The following is a 23,122-nucleotide window of genomic DNA, read 5'->3' on the forward strand; positions in this document are numbered from 1 at the left end:
AGGAGTCTGAGCATTTAGCTCACAGGGATAGATATGCATACATGTGCAAGTTAAGTCCGAAACTTTACCTCTTTAGAAAAATATAAAATAAAATATGTCCATCTACCATAGGGCAGAAAATAAGAAAAAAAGCAAAATAGATCCACTACTGTGGTGGAAATCCTACACTCTGGCAGTATTGAACTTTAAAGTTCCAAAATTATGAGAACTTTGGTCAACACATAAGAAATCAGGACCAAGTCTGTTGTCTTCCAGTGACAGCTTTCTTGTCTCTTGCCTACAGATTCTGCAGCATTGTATGCAGATTCACAGAAATTATTGCTAATAAGTCATCATGTGTTTTGTGCATCATTTGCAGTTTCCATTTTGTTGTTGCGTTCAGAGTTTAAGTGACTGAACTATAAGAAAGTAAGTTCTGTGTTTCTATTGGCCAACCATGAACTCTGATCACATTTTAACTATAAAAACTGAAGGACCTCATGTCAAAAATGGAATAGTTTCCTTAGAGATGAGGAGCAGTTGCAGCTATTTGCAGGTATTGGAGCTATTGTGACTGCACCTTAACCCAGTTAAACCCTCTCACCTGAAAACAGCCAAGGTGGAAGTAGAGACTAAGGGCCTCTATGACCATAGATGGTCTACTACCAAGGATACGCCCACAGACAGAGCAATTCCTCCTGCCATTGACCATCCTGGGGCAGGCACATGGTAACCAAGTAAGGCCAAAAATGTCTGTAAAGACTTTTTTTTTTTTTTAAGTACATTTACAAGAGATGAAAGCTTGTAGTTTACATAAATGTGTACCTGGCCTGATGACAGGACTGTATGTAAGGATTTCTCAGGGATAATACTGATCCAGTGCTGTATCGCGAAGAGGCATTCCTACTCGGTGTAACGTAACCTGCAGCGGCCGAGTGTGGTCGAGGGTAACTATAGATTGAGGATTGGGGCTGACGCAAATTATCAAGATTATCCAGAGAGTCATATCTGCAGGTAAGAAATCACAGTAGTAGAAGAACAATTGGAAACACACAGACTGAAAAACAGGCCATTGGGCAATGAGTCCAATCTTAAATGCAGCTTGGCTGAGGTCTCACCTTTTCAGAGGAAGCCCAACAATCATGGGATCCTTGTACAAGCTGCTGCGCTGACGTATCCAGCTGTTGTCAGTCAGAAGCTGAGTCCTTTTCTTCATCTCCTCTAAAATCTGCTGCCTTTCTTTCTCAGCCTTGGACACAGACAGTCCTTTTCTTTTACTCTGATCCCCTGAACAAAAGCACATTGAACGGGTTAGAGAAGTACATCTCCAACACAGAAACGGATAATATAAGAGGAAGAGCTAAACTCACCTCTAGAATACTTGTGAGGCCCAGCTAATACTGGGGAAGACAAGGACTTTGTCCTATAGGAACAACAAACTCTGCATTATTCAACCCTGAGAGCAATTTTTAATTCAAGTCCACAACATTTTAATGTGATTTTCTTTTATTTCTTTTAAGAAATTGTGCTTTGAGTCATAAATCAAGCATTTGTTAAAAGTGTTTTTCTCTAAAAGAAAAAACAAACAATTATCTACCTTTATAATAGCTTAATTTACAAAAATCACTGAAGTGGTGTGCAAAACCTGGACCTGCGTGACTAAAACTACAAATACAGTGGAAATTGGACCAGGCTTGATCTGACCTGTGTGCAGGGGACAGCTGAGCAAAGCCACATGAGCCATCAGCCCTTAGGTACAGCATTAGCAGAAATAAGGCCCAGCAAAAGCAACAGGAGGCACAGCAGAAACAGCAGTAATGATGATTAAAAAATGCTTTAGAACGTTTTGCAGATGAGACTCTTTGTAATAAACATGCTCTTTGTACCACATGGATAAGAGCAGCATTAAGAAAGAAGCAAAGCTTTTATTTACCAGTCTTGTTGGGCAACCATCTCATTCTGCACTTCGTGTGCATTACTTTGCCGTTTTGGCCCCAACAACTCTTTCAGCTTTTCTCCATCAGTGCTCTGCTCTTCTTCTCTGGTTTTCTTCGGCATTGCATTCTCTTGCTGCTGGGTCCTGGCGAGGTCCACATCACCAGAGGTCACCTCAAAGGTTTTCTGGCGCTGAAACATGAATATTGTACATGTAGAGTATTTAGAAAAACGAAAAACAATATAACACACTGATAAAAGTGAGCAAAATAATTCAGTGCGGTGTCAGTGTCAGAGCTGCTGACTGAAAATGCAACATTATAGTGTAACCAGTGTAATCTCAAAATGTAGTAAAATGTCATACATTAGGATCTTTAAAAAAAAAAAAAAAAAAAAACTTCCCTTCTTTGGTGCCTTAGTAAGGAAAAAAACGATTATAAAAACTGCTGTAAAATGAACGCGACATTACCCCTGACTTCTTGGGGTCTATTACATCCCGTTGGTCTCTCTGCCACTCTGCCTCCAGCCTCTCCTGGTCCCGCTGATATTTCTCCTAAAAGCAAATCCAAAAACACCAGAGCACTTTCATAAAATTGCACTAAACTTCAAGCATATGCTCCTTAGTTCTGTTTGAAAGAGGCTTCACCTGTAGGAGGCGCTCCTGTTCTTCCTGCCACTTCTCCTGTCTCCTGCGATCCTCCTCAAGGTCCCAAGACCAGCTGGATGAGGGGGGGCTGAGCGATGGCACCTGGAGCTGGTGATGCACAGACAGACTAAGTTCAAACGTGATCACACTGCAGTACATCAACTCTTTAAACACACGCAGGTGACATATTTCTGACTGTGCACATCCTTTAATCAAATAGTACAGAAACTTACATCAGATATCGCAGATTCTGACCCTCCTGTGAGAGAGAATAATAGTTTAGGACCTGTGTAGTGTTTTGTTTTTTCCTAGAGTAGAGTACCATCATGCAGGTCTAAACAGATGCAATTACTGGGGACACATTAGAAGATTAAGGAAGACTGGAGAAAAATGTAGTGGATATTTGATTTTGTTCCTGCTTCAGTCAGGAAAGCTCTGCTAGAGGCCTTCATCTGGCCAATCCCAGACAAGCTATATAAAAAAATAAAATCAAATAAAATAAAAAAAAAATAAATAAAAAAAAAAATGACCCAAACCGGTCACTGAAGACTTACCAGTAGGACTGAATTAAACACTTCTCACCACTCATTCAGGATCATCACTCTCCAATGATCAGGGCCAACATGCCGACAGTTTATCAAAATTCAGCACACTATTCTGCTAATGTATCCCCAGCTAAAGATGCTGCACTGCAAATTCTGAAAAAGAAGCTGCAGAACAAAGCCTCAAGAACTTGTAAATGCAAGAAAGGTATCACAGTGTGCGGTAAAGCAAGCACAAATTTGCTGTGTTTGCTTGATGATGCAGCCTGACACACAGTGGGTCTTTAGATTTCAGCATCGCAACAGCAGCTACACACAGTGCAAATATTTACCACATAAGTACACCCACGAGCTGAATCCTGCACAGCCTGAAGAGAAAAGCCATCGTAGGACACACAGAATCATCAACAACCACAAAGGACAGCAGAGGATATCAGTCTTCGTGCCAGAAAGTTACTGATCAAACAATGAAAACAACATAAAGAACCGTTGCACACAGTGGGCTCTTCTCATTTCTCTGTTTTGTGCCTCCTTATCTCCTCCGCCTCCTGTCTGTAACCTGGAAATCAATTCCAGTGTGTCATTATTTAGGGATGCCTTAATTTCCAAAATGCATCTCAAGGAGAGAGGAGCCAGGAGAGAGGCAGGTTGCTGAAGGGACATATGAGTGAGGAAGTACTCTTGGTATATTTAAAAGAACCATCATGATGTACCTTTGGTATATGATTAAAGTATAGAAGCTGCCATAAAATATAACGGTAAGCTTAAACAAAACAGACATCACATAGTTATATGGGGGGGGGGGGGGGGGGGGGGTTAAAAAAGTAAAAAAAAAAAAAAAAAAAAACCTTTCATAGGACTACATACAGACCTATAAAAAACTAGGTAAAGGTCAGCAGCAGCAGATGTTGGTGATCAACTGCACTTGTTTGATGGATCACCAGCACGTGTGAGCACCTTTACAGAAGCAGAAGTTTTGGCAGTTTGCAGGTCTGGAGCACTGAAGTGTGCTAACACAATGCCATCATTTTCCCAGAAGTGAACATCCCAGTGAATTCACCCCAAGGTCAGACCGTGCAATGCTCCGAGAAAATGCAAAAAGCCCAAGAGATGCATCTTCAGACTCTACAGGAGCTGCCAGGAGAAAGGCTCTTCTCTCTAAGAGCACAGCAGCACAGCTTCTAAAGGTTTGCAAAGCTGCATCTGAACAAAGCGCACGATTTGTGGAACAATGTCTTTTGGACAGACAAGACCAAAGTGGAGATGTCTGGCAACAATGCACAGTGTAACATTTGGTGAAAACCAAACGCATGAAAACACACAAGCACATCAGCACAGAAGGATGGCGTGTTGGTCTTGTTTTTCCAACCACGGGAGCTGAGCACCTCGCAGTCAACGAGTTCACTAAACTCTTCTAGAGTCAAATATGAGACCACAGCCAAAGAAGTGTTGCAAAGGCCCGGTCAAAGTCCAGATCTTAACTTGATTGAGAGGCTGTGGTCACACCTTGAGGGACCTCTGCATAAACGAACGCCTTCACACTTAAGTGAACTGAACCAATGTTCATCCACAATGATTTGAGAGACCAATATCTTCCCCAAAACGATGAATTCAAGTTTTCGCTGCTTAAGATTATTCTAAGCTACTGAATCATGGGGCTTTCCACAGGACTTTATGCGGTCCTGGAAAACCTTTTACATAACTATTCATCTGCAATGACTTCAAGATGATGGCTGCAAAGCTGCATCATTGTCATTTTGTTAAATGCCTCAAATTCCTGACCCCTTCCTGCACCTGATAGGAACTAAGAGGAAATCAATGCAAAAACTGAGAAATGAGAGGAGATCATCTTAATATAGGCTTATATTTATTGTGGTCTCTATATTTTGGACATGATCAGTGCTGTATCTCTGTGGCTGTTTGGTTAAAATTGGCCAAGCACTGTGAAAAGCAGTACAGTCTGCGCCCCTGCCCTCAGTTCTTCTGCGATTTTTCTTGAACAAACTGTACAACGAACAGCAATTTATAGAAATCCTTTAATAGCTGATTTACTTTGGTGTAATTTGTGGTTACACTGCTCTGATTAAAGCACTGCTAGAAATTATAATAGACTGATGTTATCACAGTGGTTATCTAGTAAAAGGCAATCAGCTAATCACCATGCATCTTTTGATTCCTTATAATTAGCATTTCCTAAATATTCTTTAAAAAAAACAAAAAAAAAAACAAGCATACTAAAAATGCATATTTAGTTCTAATGACAACTCAAACCAAGCCAAGCACCAGCCACCGAAGCCGCTTCACATGAAGTTCAAACTGCCATTTTACCTTGCTGCCTGAAAAATTCTGCCCTCCTTTTCTGATTTTTTCTAATAATAGTACTACAATCTACATGAAGAGGAAGGGTGGGCAAAGTGAGAAATTACACATATTACACCCGAGTTATTTTTAGAGGAAGTGTTTTTTTTAAATATCACTGCAATTACACTTTATGCTTGGTGTTACCTTTATTTCTGGCTGTCCTATGTGTCTCACAAAGTTCTCCACCCATGACTTTACCCTGCATCACCTATGCAGGTGAAAAAAAAGACACCACAAACTATAAGAAGAGCTTTGATCATTTTTTTTTTTTTTTTTTTTTTTTTAATTGCTGTGATAGCTGCTAAAATAGTGCTCACGTTGTCTGTGTGCCCATTGCTTTTGAACCCTTGTGTGACTTGTGTGTCTGGAAAGGCAGCACTGTTGGCATGGTGATCAGGGCACCCTATCAGGACAGGCGAAGAAGCAGCAGTCAGATTGAGGGTCACCCTGCTCTGGCCTGGCTGGCTGTGATGAGTCCCCTCGCCGGTGCTCCAATCTAATTAAAAACAACTAGCCATCAACTCTAAGACCACGCTAATAATTTCAGGAAGTGGTAAAACAGAGCCGCTTTTACTCAATATCCTACCCTTGTTGCCATAGCGCCGAATGTCCATGGTCAAACTGCCGGTTTGCAGGGCAGATGCCATTTTATCCCTCCACTGGTCGTAGTTCATGTGTGCCACCGCAGCTCCATCGACAGCCACGATCTCGTCGTCGACACGCAGCTGGCAGAGCTCGGCTGGACTGCCTGAGGGAAGAAATGAAGAAAGATGAAAACGAGTACGGCATAACATGAAAAAACCAAAGTGCCAATTCAGAAATTATTTGCTTAGCATGAAGTGAGAAACACAGTAGGAGCTGTTCCTATCTGAAAGTGGGCCACTAAGCAGCGAGTAAGTGACACCTCTCTCATGTCCAATCCATTATTCATGGTTGCGTTTTAAATCACTGGCTACATTTGGTAGTTTGATGCTCAGAAGCCCTCAAATACTGTAAAACTCCTAGGTTAAAGTTTCTCTTCCCTACAAGTAACTGTATACATAATTACCATGTTCAGAAAACATAATCAAAATGTAGCCGTTTTGACATCTCTCCCCCTCCACCAGAATAAAAAAATAGCTTTGAAATTCTGCACTCTTCCCCTTCTGCTGCATACAATTTCCCTCATAACAAAAATCGACCCACTAACAAATTTGATGCCTTTTTAGTCTGTGACCTGAACTGTCAGTGTCATCCGTTACCGTTTTATTCTCTAAGCGTTAACCTGTGAGAGCAAATTTCCTCTATAAAAAGCAAAAAAGAAAACATCTGTCACTGACTTGTTCCTGTCTCACACAAAGATGCTAAATGTAACGTTCTGTTCTTGTGACAAAACTTCAGCACTCCAGAGTTACATTTAACAAGAGTCTTACCGGGCTGAATGAGCTTAACTCTCGCCCCCGTCGAGTCCCAGTGAGTATGGAAACCAAAGTCAGCTAGACTGTTGGGTTTAAGAGTAAGGCTCACTCTCATGTCACTGTGATCCACCTGGAAATACACACACACACACACACACACACACACACACACACACACACGTAAAGGTGACACCGTGTGATCCAATGTCGAATGCTTCCTAGTGGAAATTAGAGACTTGAGTGGCCCGCTACACAAATATAGTAAGGAAGGGATACACTGAATGACCAGTTACTGTCAGAAATGCCATATTAATGCTGCTTTAAGTTTGAAACACTGTAGTGAATGGTAATTTAAAAAAAAAAAAAAAAAAAAAAAAGAAGTTGTCATGACAACACCATTTCATCACACACCCATTTAACCTTATCTAATGATATAAATGACACCAGTCTACAAGTCAAAATGTCTGAAAATAAATATTTCCCAATATTCCAAAATGTTAATTTTCTGGTCGTCACTGAGCTTATTTAATGAGAACAATCATTCATTACACCTTACGATCCCTCTCCAAGTGTCTAATTTCATGATATAAAAGACGGGTGTAGCCATCATGGCTGTTCCCTACATCCCATCAAGCCCCATTTTAAAGCCTTGGGATGAGCACTCTCACCGTTGTTTTTTGGATAGATGCAAAGAGGAAAGTGAACATGTGTGCAACCTGTCAAACAAGTCATTAGCCAATAATCACACCACAGATAATTCTCAATTTTTTAAACATTTTTTTCCCTCCCAAGACAACCCAAAATAAGTCAAACTAATTTTGGGTCAAAAACTCCGCAGGAAACTGTTTACAGAAGTAAAGACAGAAAGCTGCTTTCCCAGACATCTATAGGACCAAAAGTCTTTCTGCAACCACAGCTTTTGCCACCTGGTGGCTTTCACATATAATGCAGGTTTAAGATGTTTCTGCATTGGCTTCATTGTCTAGTGTAAAATTGTGACCTTCCAACTTGGACAAAGATTGAGGAAACTCCCAGGAGCAGACTGTCAATGCTCTAGCTCTGGGACAGTGAAAAAACAAAACAAAAACAACAACAAAAAGAAAACCAAAGAAACAAAAGAGCCGCACACATGCAGCTGGTCAGGCCCCTGAACTAATGCACTTTGAGAGTGGAAACTGGATTTTTCCACTGAAAACTGCTGTTAGCTTTCACTGTAGCCCAGGTTCATGAAAGTCAAGTACATTCGATACAGAAGCTGATGTTTGCTCTCTGCACAAGTCTGGGGTCCATAGTGTAACTACACAATAACTGCAGGGGGTCAGAAAGTGACGTTGGGGAGTGATTTGAAAATGGCAGCAGCTCTAGAACTGGTCCAGATCCAGCCAGTTTAAATCTGATTTTATATTATCATCCTCCTCATCCTTTATTTATCCAGGTGAAAAGTTTAATTGAGATTTAAATCTCATTTCCAAGTGAGACTTGGCCATAGGGCAGCAAACTTTTATAGGAGTTTGTTTCATTCATTTTTTCTACAGAGCAGTGGGTAATCACATAAATGTCATTGATTTGATATGATCTTACAAGTTCAAAAATACTCCAGCATACCTTTGGAAGATCTGTGCTTCCATCAGCTGAGAAGGTCAAGCCTCTATTTTGACGAGACTGCAGATTTGAATAAGGTTGAGGCAGTATCTGGCTTTGAATGGAGGGTCGATAGTAATAGCCACTGCTCTGAAAGGAGGTCTGGCTGGAAAGATTGGAGCTAGTCACTTGCTCTTCCTGTCCTGCACCAGTCTGCTTCCCCTGGTTGGTCTGATACGGACCGCTCAGCTGGGCGGTCGCAGTCTGTCTTTTCAGAGATGGTGAAGATGGAGAATCCTCTCTCTCACTGTTCAGCAGCACACCCTGATTGTCATCTACCTAGAGATTAAGAAAAACAAGATGTGCTCAGAATCTGCAGCGCTGAAATGTTAAAGTAGGGCCTTAAAAATGTGTAAAACCAGCGGATTCGTGAGAAATGTGTAATCTGGGAATGAACTCCGCAGTGCAGCAGCACTTCTTTTATTAATGAGGAAGGCAATCAAAACAAAAGGTAACAAGTTAGCTCACACAGTGTGCACAGACAGACACACACATACATACATACATACACAATGCTCTCATTACACCAACTTACTTAAGCTTATTAGGCTGTCTTAACAAATCCCTGTACACCACCTCAGACACTAAAATGCCATTTAGCCAGAAAAATAACAGGCCGACTGTAAAATAATGTCAGAACGACAGGTTTTTCTGTTAAACAAAAAATTAAATAACACTTTTTTTAAAGTTTGGATTTAGACCCAAGGTTTCCTGGCATCCATGTTCATCACCATCAGCATTTTCAGCTCTTATAATTGCCCAAACATGGTTTTTAAGCTTGATCAAAAACCTGAATGAATTGCAGGTTTGACAGTGACATTGTTAATATTTAAACTGAGTCAGCTGAGGAGGAAGATGGGTGTTAGGCTGGATTAATGCAGTTAAATGGATACGGTGTGATAAAACCAATCTTTTTAAAGAGCAACAGGGCCACAGCGACCAGTGAACTCACATTGTACATTCTGGGCAGTGATGACACTCTGGACTGCTTGGTCCCAAAGGGTCTGGCTGTGATAGCAGAAGAGAGACGGGATGAGCCCTCAGACCGACGGTAACCACGGGGAAGGCTGGCTGAGCCAGACCAGGAAACAGTTCTGGGCAAGAACTTGTAGACGCCTGGAGTCTGCGGGGCCGTGCTTTGCTCTGCTGCTGCTTCCCAAGAGGACTTCTGTCCGTCTTCCTGAGAGTTGTCGTTCTGATGCGATAAATCCTCACCAGCAGTTTTAAGCTCCGGATGAACATAAAAAAATGCTTTTCGTTCACTAGACATGGATAAAGTGGGACTTTTCTTGCTTTTAGAATTTGTGGTCTCGTTCAGCTGTAAAGCTGTAAAATGAGTGGAGATTTGGTTTGTAAGGCCATTTTGTGGCTGGGAAAGTTCACAGGTGGACTGGAAAGGAGCTGTGCTGCTCTGGGATTTCACTTGGGTTTGAGAGATCACAGGAAAGCCTAGAGAAGGCATGCCAACTTTTGCTTCATCTAAAGCCGTGGAGGCAAAGTGGATCTCCTCTCCCAAGACTTTTCCATCAGGGACAACCACTGCTCCACCCTGAGAGGAAAGGGCCAACAATGAGTACAGTTATGCCATCTGGCAATATAATAAAAACACCTAAAAGGTTATAACACTTTTCACAACTCAGCTGTACTCAATAAATTTTTTAAAATCATAAGCATTTTTAATCCCATTATTAAAACAGTGTGTGGTGCTCATTAACATCAGGGAGGTAAAACTCAATAGTGTAAACCTACTTGAGCATGGGTTGAGCTCTGGGAGCTAAGAGGAACCGTGGGGCTGAAAGGTGCCTCGGTGGCATAGCTGCGGGCCAGCAGAGCTCGAGTATGTGGCCGGAGATCAGAGCTTGATTTTGATGGAGACGTTGTTGAGTAAGGACGAGGCGCTGTGTTCCTGGTCCAAGGTGACTGCTGGTATCTGGGGTATTAATATGCAGGGGAAGAGTAACCGAAGGATTACAGGTAGCAGAAAACATGGAGGAAGGACAGGAGTATATATACAGTTATAAAAAGGTACAGTGCTGTGAAACTGTATTTGACCTCTTGATTTATTGCATATGTGAAATGTTTCATATCAAACAAATATTAATATAAGACAAATATAAGCAGAGTATGAATAAAATGAATTAAGGTTAAATGAAAAGTTATCCAAGCCTACTTGGCTCTGTGTGGAAAAAGTAGTTGCCCCCTAAATCTATTAACTGGTTGTTCCACCCTTGACAGCAAGAACTGCAATAAAGTATTTGTGATAACTAGCAAAGGGTCCTTCACATCGCTGCCCACTCATCTTTGCAAAATAAGTTTCATTCAGTCACACTGGAGGATTTTTGTCCTGTTTAATATTATTTAAGAATGAACTCTGACTAGGCCACTCCTAAAGCTTCATGGTTTGCTTTGGTTTTTTGAGCCATTCAGAGGTGGACTTGCTGGTGTGTCTGGATCACTGTCCTGCTGCATAACCCAAGTGGTTTTGAGTTCTGATGGTCTGACATCCTGCTTCAGGATCTTCTGGTAGAGAGCAGAATTCATGGTTCTATCAATTACAGCAAGTCATCCATGTCCTGAAGCAGCAACAGCCCAGTGAAACTGAAATCTGCTTTCTGAAATAAATGTGATTAATCACAATTCTTGATTTACTTTTTCCACACAGGGCCAGCTTTGTTATGATCGCTTTCTGCCCTTAATAAATTAAATTATTAAAAAACCTTTTGTATTTATTCAGGTCATCTTTGTCTAATATTATTATTATTATCTGATCGATGATCTGAAACAAATAAGCCAAAAATAAATGAATAAAGAGTAAAAAAATTCTTTCATGCCACTGCAAATAGCTGTTTTCATACATTAGGCATTGTTTAAAAATATTTAAGAATTTATTCTTTTTAAAAACAATTGTAGCACAAACATACTTTAGTTTTGCTTCATTCTTCTCAATAGTTGTCACAGACCCGTTGATCATCTTATCCATTACATGCTCTCTGTCTTGTGATTTAGTTCGAAGTTCAGACTTTGTGCTCCTACGACGGGTCTTCCACTTTTTCAAGTCCTGAAAGAAATGCACAACATCAACCAACTACACCACTGCCTGTGTGCTTATCAAAAACTACCCCCCCAAAAAGCCACTTCAATTTAGACCACATCTGCATTCTTGACTTAGTAGTTTACAAATACTGTATTTGTAAACTACTATTAACCAGCATGAGTATATTCAGATATGCTCTTAACACACTGAGTTTTTTGATCTCTAAACATTCAACTATTTTCCACTTTTTAAGAGATGATTTATCCAAATTTCAGGAGCAAGACGACCATATTATTGCTAAAACCACTTTCTAGATGGATGCAAACTGCATTTCGTTGCCTTGCACTTGTAACGTGTCCAATGAAAATAAAGTTGATTTTTATTCCATTACTGCTCTACAGGCTGTTTTTTATTTATTTATTCTATTAACGTCATGTCCCACCTTCTTAGCTCTCAGGTTTCTCCTTAGTACCCGAGGACCTTCCCAACTCAGGAGCTGCTGTCAATATTCTTAATCCATTTGCCATTCTCTTACAACAAGTGTCTAATTTAGCGAATCTTGAATTTGTAATATGAAATGTCAAAAATAAGCTTTAAATTTCAACTTATAAGAATACGAAAGAGGAGTCATTTAAATGTGCAGAAAAAGCAAAATGTGAAGATCTACAATCACCATCTGATGACAAAAATGCTCAAAAGCTTCAAAACACCAAACGGACCGTGAAAAATATTGCTGTGTCAGCATTTATGCATCAACTTACATCCTGCCACTGAGCTTCGGCATCCTTGGCAGCAACGCTACACTTCCTTCTGTTGTCTTGATTCCACATTCTTGTCAATCCGGTGTCCTGACTTTCATCATGAGTAGTGTTTGCATCAGGAGCCTTTCGCACAGGGTACACCATCGGGATGTCACTGAGAGATTTGCTCCTGGTTCAGACACACGGGAGGCAAGGCACTTAAACAATGATGGATGACATTATATGATTACACTGCAGCTTCATATTGCATGAAAGTGACACTTCTGAGCACCACGTAGCAGGGTATGCATGATAACAGCCACATTGCTTGCATGCACGCGCACACACACACACACACACACACACACCAGGGTGCAGTTCTGCCAGCTGTAGCAGCACATTCTGCAATGAAATGACAGAATCCTCAGCAAAGTGCGAGCACGAATGTAGCATGCCAGTCAAGCAATGCAAAAGTATTGGAAAAGAAAAGAGAGAAAAAAAAATGTAACAGATGTTGCTGTCTGGATAACACAACAGTCATGACTCATAACAGGTAATAACACTGCTCTGGGCAACAGAGGATGTCATACATGACATTCAAATAACTTACAGCAGCATTTAGAAGGTGGTCTATCAAAACAATGACATAATCTGATGGGAGGAACCAAGACTGATTACAAACAGTCCTGTCATAAATTCCACTGTCAAGCCTGTGCCCAGAAAATTAATAGAGGTGATGTGCACCACACGCTCCACCTTCATGAAAAGGGAAACTATTCTGGTGGCATTATTTTGGTTCTTTAAAAACTGAATGCAAACAAAAGCATACCTGGATGAAGCGGCAATAAAGCAGTCACGTCAAAGCGGCCTCAGACATTTTTGCTACGATTTTATGTTTAAGACTTCGGAACTTACCAAATCCAGCCAGGATTGACCTGAACTGGTCTCTCAGGCTTGACCTGGGTTTGACTGGCTCTAAAGAACCAGAGAAACAGACATGAAGACTGATGAACATTGTGTGCCTACATGTAGTGGACCTGGTTTGATAAAGCATCCAGCAACATGCTGCATAATATAAATTTAAAAAGAAGTGGTCAGGATAAGAGGTTAGACCACAAAACACAAAGAGGTGCTGTATGAATGAGACCATGTTTTTGTAATACACACAGCTTCAAGACCACAGCCACTCAAACCCATCTCACACACTAACACACACCAGACAAAATGTTTTTGTACTGCATATAAAATACTCCACGCAGTTTCTTGACCTGTGGCATCATACTTTATTTTTCAAAAGCGATGACATTCACACAATAAACTGGAAAAAAAAAAATTGAAGGCACAGCTCATGTTATAAAGAATGTGAACAAACTAACAAATGCATCACTCAGCAATGTGGCAGATACAACATTTGGCTGGTTTAAAAAAAAAAAAAAAAACCAAAACAATGATCTTGATAATTTCATACAATAAATGAGAAAACTGTGCATGTTTTAACATCTTCTCATTAGCTGGATATTTGTAAATGTGTGGAAAGGCTTCAATCCACAACGAGAGCAGTTTGTGGTTAGGATTGTTATGATCGTGTGCTTGTTATGTACGGATCTTCAGGACAGCTGCAAAAGTTCAGGCTTCTGGGGCTTTCCAGATACGAAGTCAACGTCAAACTCTTCTGCAAAAGCCAAGGCTTTACGGCTACAGTCAAAGAAAAGAACAGCAAATATATGAAATGTGTGCAACACAATTAGCAGCAGACCTTATAGACACAGGTCTTACAATGAAAGATTAAAAACAGGATTAAAAAATATACACTGCAAGATCCTAGATCAGCTTTAAATGACATTATTCTTGCAAACTACTGCTAGCTAATTCCTTGTGCTTAGCAAACTAATATTTAGTTTGCTACAGCTGGCATATAAATCCACTGCTGCGTCACACTTTGTTATTTTAGCATCACATCTTCATGTTAGAGTTTAATGTAAGTAAAAACTAAGCTCAAGCCAGTAAAGGCAGCCATTATTTTATTTCTGCTTTGCAAAGCAATCCATGAATTATTTCCAGCTTTAAGTAGTACAATACTGCAATTTTACCATTGTTTTGTATTAGTTTTAAGCATATTTCTTTGTTAACACTGCTTTGAATGATAAAAAGAGACAGACCTCAGGCGCTGCATTTTATGGTACCAGGGGACGTCTTTGGGAGCCAAGGTAGATCCTGCGTACACGAACCTCCTCTTCAGGTGTCCAATATTGGGGTAAGAAGCGGTCATAATGCAGATTGGCAGATGTCTGATGAAGTGTCTGCTGCATTTGTCTGAAATGCAAGTCGTCTAACACTGGGTCTGCCTCAGTATAATCATCCTCCGAGTCTTCCTCACACAGAGCTTGCAGGAAAAGCTCTTCAGTGGCACACTCAGGAGAACAGATAGTGAAATGGCATTGAGGAGACGGAGGGGCATCTGCAGTGCTGCAGTAAACAGTGATATATCCAAATCTACGTTTAGCCACAGCCAATAGTGATCATAGATAAATCAGCTGGAATGAGCTTGAATGGAAGCGGCTCCAAATGTTACCAAGCAGACATTTGATTAATGCCTAAAAGCAAATCACTCTTTAGTTCTTGAGGATATTGTTAGATTTACAAAATTACTTTCATTGTTCATGCAGTGAAGATGCTTTTTATTGTGGCCGAGTAAATAGTAAAGCAGAGCATTTGCATCCGTATTTAGTTTCAGGGGAAGAAAGAGGAAAAAAAAAAAAAAAAAGGGACTGGCACAAGCAACAACCCGTGGAGTCAAAAATAATGTTTAAAACTACAGTTCCTGGAGTGAGCCTGACTCCAAAGATGGGTCCGTGCTCATCGACCTCTCAAGTCTGACGTCATTAGCGATTTCGCTCTTTTCAGTGACAAAACTCTTCTTTTGTTCCTAACCTCAAACACTGCAGCACCACTGAGACTTAAAGATGTCCTAAATTCGCTCAGTTTCAAAGTATCAGTGCAGATTCATGACATTTAATGGAGTTTGAAGTTAGCTTCCTAGTTTCCATGTAAAGATGATATCCTGCGTTCTCACTGTGAGATTTCTGGAAAACTAAAACATATGGCTCTGCCATCACTATGGACATAAATGGAGACAAACCTGAACTAAAACTAAACCATTTGCTCGCTATGAAAAATTCCTGATCTTCAGCTTCACGTACCCATTCAAATCTTCATCAGCTTTGGTGATTCTTTTTTGAAGCATTCAAACTTTTGGTGTCTGGCAAACTGTGAGCACATGTGCTGTAGTTAGATTGTGAGATTTTAAACCCTAAGCTTAAATATGCCACAATAACAGTGCTAATAAAAAGCCAGAGAGGCCTATTAGCTTATTTTAGGGTATTGCTTATGTTAAATAAAATAAGATACAAAGCATTAAAACATTTTTATTTTATTTTTTAAAGACAGCCTTAATAAACGGAGTAGGCCTTTATAGAGGATGTCTCCCTTTGTGACAACTGTACTGTGGATGTCTTATTAAAAACAAGTCAACCAGTTTGGAGAATTTCACTCCTCAAAACTGAATTGCAAAACTTCTAAAAGAGTGGATGCTATAAAGCAAACTTTTGTCAGTTACTTCGTACCTATTAGCAGAGGCTGTGTGATGCATGTATAAAACATCCATAAACTATACGCTTCATAGACAACCATGGCTTTTAATAGCCAACATGGTGATAACCCAAGCACTACAACTGAGCCTTTCAAATGCAGAATACAGAGGACAAGTCTATGAATTAGGACAAGAACATAGTTTCAAGCACAGAGGTTCCATCAGGGCAAGCAAAGCAAACTGTGCTTTCCCTGCGAGTTCTAACAAAAACACCATGCATCAGTTAAAACCAAGTGAAAGCAATCTCCTTTTACCTCAAGCAGCACTCTGTCAAAACCTTTCATCCAGTTGCTTCCATCTTTACATTACTGCCATCTTGTCACCACAGTGGGCTGAAGTATCTGGAGGGGGAACAACTCCACTTGCCTTCAATTTCCATGAAATCTATACCATGTTTTTAGTCTATGGGTGCGTCTGTGTCCTGTTAACAGTGGACTGAGCAGGGAAACAAGCAGCTTTTTCCATGTTTTTTGCAAATTGAGGACAAGCTGCCTGCGGCTCTGCTTTCATTGCTTTTGAGATCAGTTGTGTGGAAACAGCTAGCATTAGCAAGTAAACAAGCACTTATGATAAATTCTCTCTTACTGATACCCTTGACCAGCATCCAATAAAAGATCATTTTAATCACTTCTTTAGCAAGCAATGCTAATGGAGAGGGAACATGGCTCCTGCCATGTCTGATTTAATAAAACAGGCAAACTGAACAGGTGCTGGCTCCACCAGCACTTTCAGATTAACATGTATGACATCATCTCTGCTTGCCCTTCTGTAAAAGTCACTGCACACCAATGATTTAAACCAACACTCTTGTCAAAGACTGCAAAATGTAATTTACTCATAGAAAAATCGGATCAGAATTTATAGCAAATGACCCGTGTTGATAGTTTGGGAACTGCTATCATGAGAACGCAGAGGTTCACTTGCCAAGCTGACCCTTTGCGGTGACGTGTTACCAAGTCTGGTGCTCATCTCACACGAGCACTCAGCCACTGCTACACTTTGTTCATTAAAAAGATAAGTGAGTAAAATCACTAGCAAGTGTGAAACTCGAGAACCCAGCTGATCTTTACTGACAAGGAATTTAAAAAAGTGACAATATCCAAGCTCAAAAATAATCCTTAGAAGAATAATTTAAGTTGTAACAGACACTTAAAAAAAAAAAAATAAAAATAAAAAATAGGCAATTAGTCTTGACAGCGACGTTTTAAACAAGTCTAGCAGGCAAAGAACAGCTTAAATACCTTGAAAACAATAACCACCTTGTTTGTGTCATACCAAAGTGACTACTTGTGATGGCTGTGCCCATGAATGGATGCAGACATTGTTCATATTGTTAATTGATTTGGATTAGGGTTTAGTGTGAAGGAAAAAGCACTCCGCTGCAAATTAGAAACTCCAAACTGTCGGAAACCAAGCAGCCTTTAACAGTTCTGACAAGTGTGAAATTCAATCCAAACCGAGCCTGAAAGAAAAACAACCCGACTGTATTCCACTGACTAAACTCGGGCTCATATTTAAGGAATCTGAACTCCAGCTTCATATAAAGACAGAAGTATGTTATTCTTTTAATCATTTACATTATGCACTCGTCTTCATATCACACATAAAATAAGCAAGAAGTTAGAAATATAAAAGCTATTTTTTGAAAGGTCGCCTACGGGTAAGTTAGGCAGCAGCAGTTTGTGAGGAATTTTTATTTGGTCACAGAAACGTCTGGAGCACCTGGTAAACGGACTCGCGAAGCCACTTCCATTCTCCTCTGGTCCTTGTTTTCGTCTGAGTGGTGGGACATAGCCTTTGTTTTGATGAGCTGTCACCTGCTTGTTTTCCATCTTGAATACCTGCTCAGCTTCTGCGTCGCCTCCAAAACCTAGATATTACAGAGACACGAAAATTACCCCAAAAATATACATTTAAATGGGGGAAAATAAAACATGTATGAAAAACAAAAGCTGAACTAAACCTCATCAAAATACAAGGAAGGTTGCACATCAGAAAGAAACCTTTCCTGGATGACTGAGCCTTCACACAGTCAAGCCTTTAGGGAGTATCAGGGCAAGTATTTAACCTCTCCCATTACACACACACAGTTATCACACCAGAGTGCAGAATCCATCACTGACATGCACTGAGCCTGACATCAACACTTGCGGACAAAAAAAACTTGCATAAAAGAGCAGCAGGTCAGAACTTTGTTGATCCACCAAAATGACATCGATTAACAGTATTAACATGGAATCCCCCAAAAATGTGTTATTATAAGTTTGTGAAAACACATTTTTGGGGTACATTTCTGTCACTTTAGCAGTTTCAGGCTGATCTTACAAGGATAAAAAAAAAAAAGTTTCACTTTTGCAAAAGTTTCAAAAGCAGTTAGTGTAAAATCAATGAGCAGAGTTACATTTCAAAAACAAAAGACAGCAATAAAGGGGAAAAGAAAAAAGAAAGCCGTCATCAGCTATAATCTCCATAATCTTTCCACAAATTGCAGTGCCAAAATATTTAGCGGAAACCAAACAGATTCCTTCACACCCCAGTCATTGTATCACAAATGTACCTTCAACATTTGGGTGCAGGGCCCGGGAGTTAAAGGAGTCAATGCTGTCTGCAGAGTTGCCTCGCCTGTAATTTTTGTACTGACATTCCTCTTCTGGATTTTGGCACAAACTATCGCTGCCGTCTTTCACAGGTACACCACCCTCATCTAGAGCCTGGAGTAGGAAGGGTTAACAGAAGTATAAAAATAAAGTAATACAATCTTTAAATACTTATAGAGAAAAATAAAAAATTACCTTGGACAAGGCCAGCCCCAACAGGCCCTCAAAAGCCTTCAAATTAAGCTGAGGGCCATTGTACAATGTGTCCAGGTGAGCCTTGCGACCCAACCAGTAAATTGTTATCAGAACCTGAGAAAGAATAGACAGAATTACAAATATGACCAAACACACCAACCTACTTCCTTACTTAAAGAAAAAAAAAAAGAGAAAAAAAAAAAAAGAAAAAGAAAGAAAAGACACCACACTGCTCAAAACAAATTAAGAGAACAGCTGATCATTGCTTTCAGTTAAACTTGAAAGTGAAAACAGGCGTACTACAGATACAACAACACCAACAAGACAACTTTCCAAGTGTTGTTAAGACTCCTCTCTTCTGAACCACGTGGAAGAGTCCGGTGATGCTGTAGCAAATGTAAAAGGGGATGCCACTGAAAGAACTGCCAGTTCAGGTCCTACCATCAGGCCCTCATGCCATTCTGATGGAGTCCAATTCTGACAGTTTGGTCAGAAACGTGCTCATGAGCTGCCCACTAGCTGTCATTTTGTGCTTATGCAAGTAGAACAATTTCTTCCTCCTCACATAAAGCAACTTGGATTGATGCCCTTCTATGGCCCCGTCTAGCTCTCCTGGTGAAAAACCACCCGTCTCCTGTGATCCTGTGATATTTCTTGTGACAGCACAGCCTGAATGAGCTGCAGGTCCATCGTGGGCTACCACTAATGTCAAGGACACTATCAGAGAGCTAAACTACAGGAAACTCAGTCAGGAGGGATAAACGGAGCGAGCAGTGGTCTACAGCCCCCACCTGTAACACCACTCTGGTTAATTGGTTCTCTTGTTTATGCTTCCTAGCTGAAATTCAACTGACTTTGCTCAAAACTGTGATGATCGAATGTGCCTTTATTTCTTTAAAGCAGTGCAGTGAGAGGAAGAAAAAGATGATGATGAAGAGGAGGAAAATGAAGAATTGAAATATGCACCTCTAAATTGCATTCAGTTTTTTTGCCATGTGTAAGAATCAATTTTTCCTTTGAAGAAATCACTAGTTTCACTTCTGAATTTCAGCCATCAGTGTCAGTATCAAGGTGCACCAACGAAGCTACTTCGATTTTCCAAGTAAAACGATGTTCCACGACTCACTATAATAATCCCTTTTTCAAAAGTAAGCATTTCTGTTTGCCATATTAGACTGTTGGCGCCATTATAGCTGCAATTAGTTTTATTTTCCCCTAATTTGTACAAGCAGAGCGTAAACAAGCATTCAGGGCTTATGTCAAACTTAATTAGGATAAAATGTGTTTCTTTCTCTCCAGTTCTCTCTCATGCCAAGGAAATTACTTCACTGCTTGCAACAGATCACAGGTTAATCCTATATTAGCCATGCATGATTCCATTTTATTTAATAAAGCAAGAAACCCATAATTACTCTTGGCTTTTCAAAAAGTCCTTATAAAAAAGGGGAAAGTAGATGAAAATTAACAGAAGGTTGGATTAATATAAAAAAAAAAAAAAAAAAAAAAACTACCCTAATGTACATAAACCCTGATGTCAACATTATTCTGCAAGAGAAATCCTTGAATCAGGCTAATTTATCACAAATCTGAATCTCATCTAAATAAATATTATTTAAATATTTTTCTTTAGTCATACAATTTTTTTTGAATGTACTCACAAAAACAAAATGAGAACTTTAAAGAAAAGATCTGATGGATTATATAAAAGACCAAGTGTATTTTGTATTGTATTTCATTAACATTTTTATCTTAATTAAATGGAGTGCAACAGTTCATGCTGGTGTGCTGCATTCTTTTTTGGTAAACTGTTCCAATTGGTCCAAATTCACCCCAAGTGGTTCATTTGAAAGAATAATTAACTAAAAACATACAAATAAAAAGGCTACATCAGTGACTGTAGTCTGGAGGAAAAAACAAAACAAAACCCTCCGTCCAGGGTTAAAGTTCACAGCTACTGTGCGATTTAAACGAGGCTTCACACGTCCATGTGCATCACTCAGTTCCACACACAGACTTGAGGCAGTTAAGATGGGAGTTTCCAAACGGCCTCTGCCACTTATTTATTCTTATATTTCCATCACTCTAAACTCTACGAGGGCTTTAACACCAGGCTCCTGGGATTTGCCTCAACCTCAGCAAGCTCAGCAGCCCCTCCTCAAGGCCACCTTATTTGTCATACTTCTGGACAAGTCTTCAGCATCAGTAGTTCAAGCTAATATATTGATGGACACTGCTCCCTTTATGGCTTTATACCCAACTCATTTACCCAGAAAGGAAAAGACACCCCAACAAGAGAATAACGACTTACATTTTTGAGTCGTCTGTTGCCTTCGTCACGCCTAAAATAAAATTTCAAGACAGAAACAAGTACTTAAACAAAAGAGCCAAACATCTGCTGCTACAATTTACATTTCGATTGCGTCACTGAAAAGTCCCGGTGAATGAGATAACTGTGAAGGAAAAAAGTTACAGTGACATCTTAAGCCTTCTCATTTGCAATCCTCACTAATCAGCAACTTATCAGGTTTTATGGAGAACAGGCCATCAGCTCATAGAAAGGAGCAGCTTGTTAGTGAAAGTGCAGACATTTATTAATGCAAAGCAGCACGTTCACTTTTATCTTTTTAAATACACACACTGAAAACTCAGTCAGTGGTAACTATAACCTACGCAGAAAACATTAGGCCCTCGTGTATTTTGCCAGTACACAGTGGTTCTGCTCATACTGTATTTATTTTATTCTGTATATGCCTTTTCTTTTGATTTTCTTGCTTTTATAGCAAGATGTGGGACCGTACAACTATTTCACTGTACTATTGTACAAAGTATCACTGTGCAATTGCAATAAAGTTAGAGTTAAAGGTCCAGTTGCAGCGGTATGTGTTCATGCAACTTCACCTGAGTGTCACACGAGTGGAGATGTCCTGCAGGTCACCTGGATGAAACAGCTGGGATTCATTTAGTCCCAGTTTCTCGCAGGCTTTCAGGAAAACATTCACATTATCCTGAAATATCAGAACAGATGAAAAAAAACAAACAAACAAAAAAAAAAAAGCAGCATGAAAAACTAGAGAAACAGTTGATGTTTGTTCTGATAAACGAGTAATGACCAACTCCAGCCTCAAACAGTTAAAATCCACCTCATCCAAACAATTCTCCAAGTGAGAACAGCTGGGAGTACAACCTACAATCAATTCTGATTCATCATTAATCATCTATTCATCTGTCAAGAAACACTCAGTAGATATTATCTAATAAGTAACCCATTTGTTTAGAAATCATACTTGCTCTGTTCAACCACTACAGCAGGCAGGATTACAGCCAAGCACAACTAGAGCTGCAAACAGATCTATTTAGATTAGCTTAACATATCCTATCTAGTAGTCTGTCAATGTTAGTACAGCTACTCCTAAAGGTCACCATTATCATTTTTGAAGTAGTTCAGTACGGTTCAAAGTATTGAGAAACCACTCATTTCTTTACATTTTACTTCCAGGACTTTCTTGTCACTTGTAAAGTTCTTGTTTTCCTGTCTTTCAAAGGTTTTCTTTCCACTCATTTTCAGTTCAGGTCTTGTATCCTTCTTGCACCACAAGGCAATTTGAAAATGTTTGTCTACAGCAGGGTCTGAGAAATGCACATTCATTGGACTTTCATCAAATGAAGCTGGAATCTAATTTTACACCTGATTTTTAAATTCTAATCATCCAGTAATAATCTCACAGCGATAAAATGTAGGAGGCAGAAAACTGCAGTTTTCCAAGTCTTAAATATAAAGGATCAGAAAAGGCAAACACATAAATATCTCAGTTCAGGCCTGGTCCAGTCTGAATCTGTGATCTTTATCATTTTTTGGATCTGTCCTGGCAGGCAAGACCCTATAAACCCTTTGGTTCTGGGTTGACCCACCAACTGATTTAAAGACATTTCAGGGGAGAAACATACATCGAGACCAATACTCTAAATTTGTTCCTTTTTCAAGTGTTTGACATGTTAAGATGAAATGTTCAGAACAAACCATCTACAAATACATTTAGAGCCGTTTTCAGATTTTAAAGTAATTTCAACCTGAATTTCATACTCGAATCATCTCCAAGATCCAAATGTGAGACATCTGACTGCTTGAGTGTGACCACTTAGAATACGAGAAATGATTTACCATTGATCAGTGTGTAACGTATAGTAAGTGTCTGCATTGTGTTGTGACTGGCTGACAGCCTGATGGCACAGAGTTGGAGCTACAAAGGTGGATTATAGATTTTATTCTGAGCTGATAAATATGCAAGGTAATCACATTCTCCATCCTTACACATTAACACATGAAAAGCGCTCATGTTAAACACAAAAATAGGACACTAACATCGAACTGCACACAGCAGGTTCATGTGCAGCAGGAGGTTAGGAGT

At 39.8% G+C, this 23,122-nt stretch overlaps 1 protein-coding gene across 4 annotated transcripts in view; it reads right to left on the minus strand.

The window, feature by feature from the left end:
• The window catches only part of lmo7b (LIM domain 7b), a 30,828-nt gene that overhangs the window by 1,990 nt on the left and 5,716 nt on the right, over positions 1 to 23,122 (minus strand). The window contains exons 5-29 of one of the 4 annotated variants that reach the window (XM_040011379.1): positions 21,615 to 21,721; positions 21,025 to 21,055; positions 18,717 to 18,830; positions 18,482 to 18,635; positions 17,647 to 17,794; positions 13,191 to 13,250; positions 12,297 to 12,465; positions 11,423 to 11,559; positions 10,251 to 10,431; positions 9,454 to 10,050; positions 8,466 to 8,780; positions 6,876 to 6,990; positions 6,050 to 6,211; positions 5,781 to 5,959; positions 5,608 to 5,671; positions 3,435 to 3,470; positions 2,794 to 2,819; positions 2,561 to 2,668; positions 2,384 to 2,467; positions 1,913 to 2,106; positions 1,684 to 1,728; positions 1,350 to 1,402; positions 1,098 to 1,266; positions 805 to 987; positions 584 to 692 (exon numbers count right to left, since the gene is read on the minus strand). In XM_040011379.1, the coding sequence (XP_039867313.1) occupies positions 584 to 692; positions 805 to 987; positions 1,098 to 1,266; positions 1,350 to 1,402; positions 1,684 to 1,728; positions 1,913 to 2,106; positions 2,384 to 2,467; positions 2,561 to 2,668; positions 2,794 to 2,819; positions 3,435 to 3,470; positions 5,608 to 5,671; positions 5,781 to 5,959; positions 6,050 to 6,211; positions 6,876 to 6,990; positions 8,466 to 8,780; positions 9,454 to 10,050; positions 10,251 to 10,431; positions 11,423 to 11,559; positions 12,297 to 12,465; positions 13,191 to 13,250; positions 17,647 to 17,794; positions 18,482 to 18,635; positions 18,717 to 18,830; positions 21,025 to 21,055; positions 21,615 to 21,721 (3,540 nt within the window). Of the gene's footprint in view, positions 1 to 583; positions 693 to 804; positions 988 to 1,097; positions 1,267 to 1,349; positions 1,403 to 1,683; positions 1,729 to 1,912; positions 2,107 to 2,383; positions 2,468 to 2,560; positions 2,669 to 2,793; positions 2,820 to 3,434; positions 3,471 to 5,430; positions 5,491 to 5,607; positions 5,672 to 5,780; positions 5,960 to 6,049; positions 6,212 to 6,875; positions 6,991 to 8,465; positions 8,781 to 9,453; positions 10,051 to 10,250; positions 10,432 to 11,422; positions 11,560 to 12,296; positions 12,466 to 13,190; positions 13,251 to 17,646; positions 17,795 to 18,481; positions 18,636 to 18,716; positions 18,831 to 21,024; positions 21,056 to 21,614; positions 21,722 to 23,122 lie in introns of all 4 variants that reach the window. The other 3 variants (XM_040011381.1, XM_040011380.1, XM_040011382.1) reach the window with 3 other exon arrangements.

Source organism: Simochromis diagramma, unplaced genomic scaffold (genome assembly GCF_900408965.1).
Source record: "Simochromis diagramma unplaced genomic scaffold, fSimDia1.1 OVJJ01000603.1, whole genome shotgun sequence".
NCBI lineage: Eukaryota > Metazoa > Chordata > Actinopteri > Cichliformes > Cichlidae > Simochromis > Simochromis diagramma.